The 5,841-nt window shown below is 44.2% G+C and overlaps 1 protein-coding gene across 1 annotated transcript; it reads left to right on the top strand.

Moving 5' to 3' along the window:
- The first annotated feature begins 553 nt into the window (after positions 1-553).
- Positions 554-3,587, top strand: kcng1 (potassium voltage-gated channel, subfamily G, member 1). Its single transcript, XM_039010240.1, has 2 exons — positions 554-1,363; positions 2,814-3,587. Exons 1-2 carry the CDS (start codon positions 554-556, stop codon positions 3,585-3,587), a joined length of 1,584 nt encoding a protein of 527 aa, XP_038866168.1.
- Positions 3,588-5,841: the final 2,254 nt, after the last annotated feature.

The following is a 5,841-nucleotide window of genomic DNA, read 5'->3' as shown; positions in this document are numbered from 1 at the left end:
TGTAACGTTTGGAAAAACTCTGGAGTCACCGGTGTCTTTTTCAGACAGAGTCTGACTTCAACTCGAGTGCTTTTACCAATATTTTTGCTGGGGTTGGGGTGGAGGAGGACTTGGAGTTTGATGTGTATGACATCCTACATTTTAAAACATAATTTCAAGCAAAAGTATTTTTAAATACTTAATGTCTAATATGTTCAGTTGGTGGCTTTAATGCTTAATAAAAAGGCCAGGAATCTTTTGACGTTCCAAAGAACCATATTTTCAACAACAAGAACTTTCCTCAAAGAACACAAATATCTTAATCAGGAAAGAGTTCAACCTGGTCCTGGAACCCGCAAGCCAACAAAGAACAATCTACGAACGTTCCTTTGTAGTATATGTAGGCCTACCCAGTACCTGTACCCTTTGCATATGAGATTATAAAATAATGATACATAGAATTTTGTGTTTGTCCTTTCCTCTCCTTCTAAAGGTAAGCATGTGCCAGTGAGAGGTCGACCACAGGGATGTGACCAGCGATGGAGGTAGAGGGGTTGTTCCTGTATAGGTAAAGATGACGCTGCTGGCAGGTGATGGCTCGGACTACGACTACAGCGCTCTGAGCTGTGCCTCTGATGCCTCCCTCCTCCTCCCTCAACCCCCGCCCCTGTCAGAGCAGGAGGCCCTCAAGGGGGCCTACTACAAACGGGCCCAATTACTTCCCGAGGACTCAGACCACCTCCTCACCAATGCTACCTCGCTCTTCACTACCCATAAACTCCACGTCATCATCAACGTGGGTGGGCTGCGTTATCAACTACCCTGGACCACCTTGGAGGACTTCCCCCTGTCCCGACTGGGCCAGCTGCGCCTCTGCAGCAGCTTCGACGAGATCATGTGCGTCTGCGATGATTACGACATCGCTCGAAATGAGTTCTTCTTCGACCGCTCGCCCTGTGCCTTCCGCACCATCCTGACCTTCCTGCGGGCTGGGAAGCTGCGGTCCCTCAGGGAGATGTGTGCCCTCTCCTTCAGGGAGGAGCTGCACTACTGGGGGGTCCCTGAAGAGAACCTGGAGTGGTGCTGCCGTCGCCGCCTCATCCAGAGGGTGGATGAGTGTGACGAGTTGGAGCGGGCTGCCCAGGAGGACGAGGAGGAGGAGCTGATGATGGACACGGACAGCGGGCACCGTAGGGGTTCCACCGCCCTGGCTACGGAGACCCGGATGGGACATTGTATGAACAAGCTGAGGGACATGGTGGAGAGGCCCCACTCGGGCTTGCCAGGAAAGATCTTTGCCTGTCTGTCGGTCTTGTTTGTCACCATCACGGCTGTCAACCTGTCCATCAGTACCATGCCGGCCATGAGAGAGGAGGAGGAGCAAGTAGGTGGAAATTTTGAGGACCAGGAGGCCTCAGTACAGGGCAACAGGTTATACACTCTGTACACTTCCCAGACACTTGATAACAAAACCTGCATTTTGAAATTGTAAAAAAAAACATTTTGAATATCAGAGCTGTAATGTAAAGCACAAAGAGCATTTGTCAAGTTAAAGTAATAATGGATTACGTGCGTGGGCTATAATTTGCAAAGAAAACACATCTGAAACATTTGGAAAAGTCTTGTTCGAATTTAATATACATTCTCATTAACATGGCGGACTTGAATCACTGCAGTAATTCCTCTTTTTTTGGCCTCGGTAGCCAGATAAAAAGAAAATTGGAGTGACACACACACACACACACACACACACACACACACACACACACACACACACACACACACACACACACACACACACACACACACACACACATACACATACACATACACATACACATACACATACACATACACACACACCACTGCACTTCTCTGGTTTCACTGTGAGTTCTAGGAGAGTACTTCCAGTTGGAGCAAAAGCAATTCATTCATTTTTAGCCTCAGTTATCTGGTTGTAACCATAATGGAACATATTTTTTAACCCAGAAGGTAATTCATTACCCCAGAGGTGATGGACATTAGATGGTGCTCCAAAGGCTGATACCTGAGCACTGCATTCCAAAATTCCATCCCTGATAGATTATATTGTTAGACTGTTTGAATCAATTGAAGAGGAGAATTTTGCGATCTAAACGCTGTTCTGTCTGAGAACAAGCTTATTGTACACTCTGTGTGGAAATGATACACTGGTATAAGTCGTTTCCTACTCTGTGGGAGTGTTTCGTGATAATACTGCATGCGTTCTTCTGAAATAGAATCAACTCAAAGGCCACTTTATATCATACCGTATGTGCTTTGAATCGGTTAACAATTGAATATCTACAATTGAAAAACAATTTCTAAAAAACAACCTTCCAAATAATACATAACCTTCGGCCTTGGAGAGCATTATTTCATGTTAACTAAATTCAGAAATTAGTTTTTGTTTTTGTTTCAGTACATAGGTTTTGTAGCTGAGTAAAGCAACACGTACTTTCACAGCACCTCACTCTGTGCAGAACCGTCTGAGCAGAGAACAGAGAACATAAAAAATATTGGTAACAAGCTGTGAACAGAAAATATTTGGGCTGTAATGAATGGAGTCTGTGTTCAATGCCCTGCAGTCTACGATTTGACATTTGAGGAATAGAATTTGGCATACCTCAATAACGTACCTTAGATTTTAGGCAGCACCATAGCTCCCTCTGGTGTCAACCTACTCTTGCAACAACAAAAAGTCAAGAATGAGTTCAGAACAAAAGCCTATACACCTTGTGGCTTGGTGTATAGAACACTGCTGTATATGCTAGATGTTTATATACAGGTGATAACCAATATCTCGTGTCTCTTAGGGCAAGTGCTCCCAGATGTGCTACAACATCTTCATAGTGGAGACGGTGTGTGTGGGCTGGTTCTCCCTAGAGTTCACCCTGCGCTTCATCCAGGACCGAGACAAACTAGCCTTCCTGAGACGCCCTCTGAACCTCATAGACGTGGTGGCAATCCTGCCCTACTACATCACCCTGGTAGTGGACAGCTACCAGGGGGAGAAGAAGGTGGGCTCGGGAAGTAGTTACCTGGACAAGGTGGGTCTTGTGCTCCGGATCCTCCGCGCACTGAGGATCCTATATGTGATGCGGCTGGCCCGCCACTCCTTGGGCCTGCAGACTCTGGGGCTGACGGCGCGGCGCTGTACACGGGAGTTTGGGTTGCTCCTCCTCTTCCTCTGTGTGGCCATTGCTCTCTTCTCCCCGCTGCTCTACCTCATCGAGAACGAGATGGCCGCCACCCACGAGTTCAGCAGTATCCCCGCCACCTACTGGTGGGCTGTCATTACCATGACAACAGTGGGCTACGGGGACATGGTTCCGAGGAGCATTCCGGGTCAGGTGGTGGCGCTAAGCAGTATCCTGAGCGGGATTCTTCTCATGGCATTCCCAGTCACCTCCATCTTCCATACGTTCTCCCGGTCCTACGTGGAACTGAAGCAGGAGCAGCAGAGGCTACTGCAAAGACGGACACACTTCCTGTTACGCAGGAGGATGGGTGGGCTGGGAAGTAACATGTCGCTGGAGAGTGACTACCCCAGCTGTGGCTCCTCTGAGACCAGGGGCCAGGATGACTGAAGAGGAGGAGGAGAAGGAGGAGCAGCAGGAGGAGCAGTAGGTGGAGGAGGGAGAATTAAAGAACACGAAGCACAGAGAGAATAAAACAAAAGAGGCGTTATGACTTGTCAACTTCATCTGTGAACAGCGACCCAGATGACTGTGGATGATGAGAGAAAACAATCAAGGACACAAAGCACAGAGACTACGGAGAGAAATCTGAGAGAGAAACAAATAAGGGTTAAGAGGACCTTAACCCTGCTCTGCTAAAAATGTTTTAGTTTATTATTCTTCTCTGGACGATGTCATCTCTGTCTGCCATTATGAGGTAATAGAGGCCAGAAATGTTCCCAGAAACCAGAAGATCTGCACAATAACAGAAAGAAGATTGGAATGAATCGTATTAGATCATTGACATTTTGCTGTATAACAGTACATTCTATTCCATAAATGCATAAATCAAAAATAACCTACAGTATAAGCTATATGTAATACGTGATCGATTTCTTATTAATTTTTGTGTCTCAATTGTGAAGAGTGAGTCCAGTCCATAACCATATTTCTTAAGAGTTAGATGTAATGGAGGTGTATTGGTGCTCAGCAATGTTAGGGGTTGCATATGCAATTTTATGTATGAAACATTGAAGAAACATGTATATGTCCGTAGTTGTTGTGTGCTCCGTGTCTTAAAAATGTATTTCTAAATAATGCTGTTGGTTGCTAAATATTTACAACTGAACTGAAGCTGATCTGCCTCGTGATGGCTTGGACTTATTTGTAATTTCACTAACTAAATAACTGCTATTTCCCAAACAATTATACGTCTATTGGGTCCTACTAATCACCCCAAACAACCCAAAACAACCCAAAAGTACCAACAAGTACCCAAAAGAACCCAATAGTACGCAGAAGAATCCCAAAAAAACCTAATCAGGTACCCAAAAGAACCCCAAACAGCAGTGGAGGCTGGTGTCAGGAGCTATAGGAGGACAGGCTCATTGTAATAGCTGTCATGGAATAAATGGAACAGAGTCAAACATGTGGTTTCTATATATTTGATATATTTGATACAGTTCCATTATTCCATTCCAGCCATTACAATGAACCTGTCCTCCTATAGATCCTCCCACCTGCCTCCTCTGCCAACCCAGTACCAAAAGAACCCATAAACAAACCAAAACAGGTACTCAAATGATCAATTCAGGTTCACGTTTCTGATGTTTCAGGTGTTACGCCACGTTCACATAACTACTAAACTCTGAAATATCTGACTTGCTGATTGTCTATAACTACAATCAGTTAGCAAGTCGGAAATGTCTGTTTCCTAGTTCTGACTAGCATGTGAACATGGCGTAACACCTGAAACATCAGAAACGTGAACATGAACTGATCATTTGAGTACCTGTTTGGGGTTGTTTGGGATCTTTTGGGTTCTTTTGGTACCGGTTTGGCAGAGGAGGCAGGTGGGAGGATCTATAGGAAGACGGGCGCATTCACTTTTGTCAAGACAGTGACCAACGTTGGTCACCAACTTTCAAAGTGTGTTGCATTATGGGTATAAAAATTGTCCGACTACATCGGCTACATGACCTTTACAACAATCATATGATCAAAGGTCATGAACTTCGACTGCAGTCAACTGAACATTTCTTCAGTTGCTCCTCAGCAACTGAAACCTGAATTCGGATCCAAAGCATTGTGTGAGATAAGCCTGTTCAATTATTTTGATGTTGCCACCTATCATTGGTTATTATCAATGCATGTTTACTGTTTTGGGTGGATGACTATTTAGAGCTTAAATACACCTTTATCTTTACATCCGAACAATCTAATTACATAGGCCTACATGTGATCCAAATTTCTAACATAAATAAATGAAATATCCTACTTGTGATGCTAGATGATACTGTAATGTTGTGTCCCATGTTATATCCTACAATTTATTTGTTTAGTCTGTAATATTGTTGTCACCAAACAAATGCAAATGTGTTGATTGTCTATTAAGTGTGAATAAAATTGAATACATATTATAAGCTACACATTATTTTAGGGGATTTCTACACTGGCAACTTTAGAGGCTTAATCTGTGTCCAGGAAAACCAGCCCTTAATGAGCAAGTATCCCAGACGCCAGTCGTGGGGTCAATACAACTGTGTTTGACTGCTTGGCATATTGTTTGGCAAGTAATTTATGTGAACTGATGTGCATGTATAGTCTAATCCTGTTCATATTGTTTACCCAGTACGTGAACTGATGTGCATGTATAGTCTAATCC

Source organism: Salvelinus namaycush, chromosome 16, assembly GCF_016432855.1.
Source record: "Salvelinus namaycush isolate Seneca chromosome 16, SaNama_1.0, whole genome shotgun sequence".
Classification (NCBI taxonomy): Eukaryota; Metazoa; Chordata; class Actinopteri; order Salmoniformes; family Salmonidae; genus Salvelinus; species Salvelinus namaycush.
The sequence above is the reverse complement of the archived record's forward strand: the minus strand, read 5'-3'. Positions and strand labels throughout refer to the sequence as shown.

Bases quoted from the DNA above. Each gene is read 5' to 3' on its own strand.
- kcng1 (XM_039010240.1), top strand. From the start codon at position 554: ATGACGCTGCTGGCAGGTGATGGCTCGGACTACGACTACAGCGCTCTG. The intron at 1,364-2,813 runs GTAGGTGGAAAT...CGTGTCTCTTAG, and splicing joins TGAGAGAGGAGGAGGAGCAA to GGCAAGTGCTCCCAGATGTG.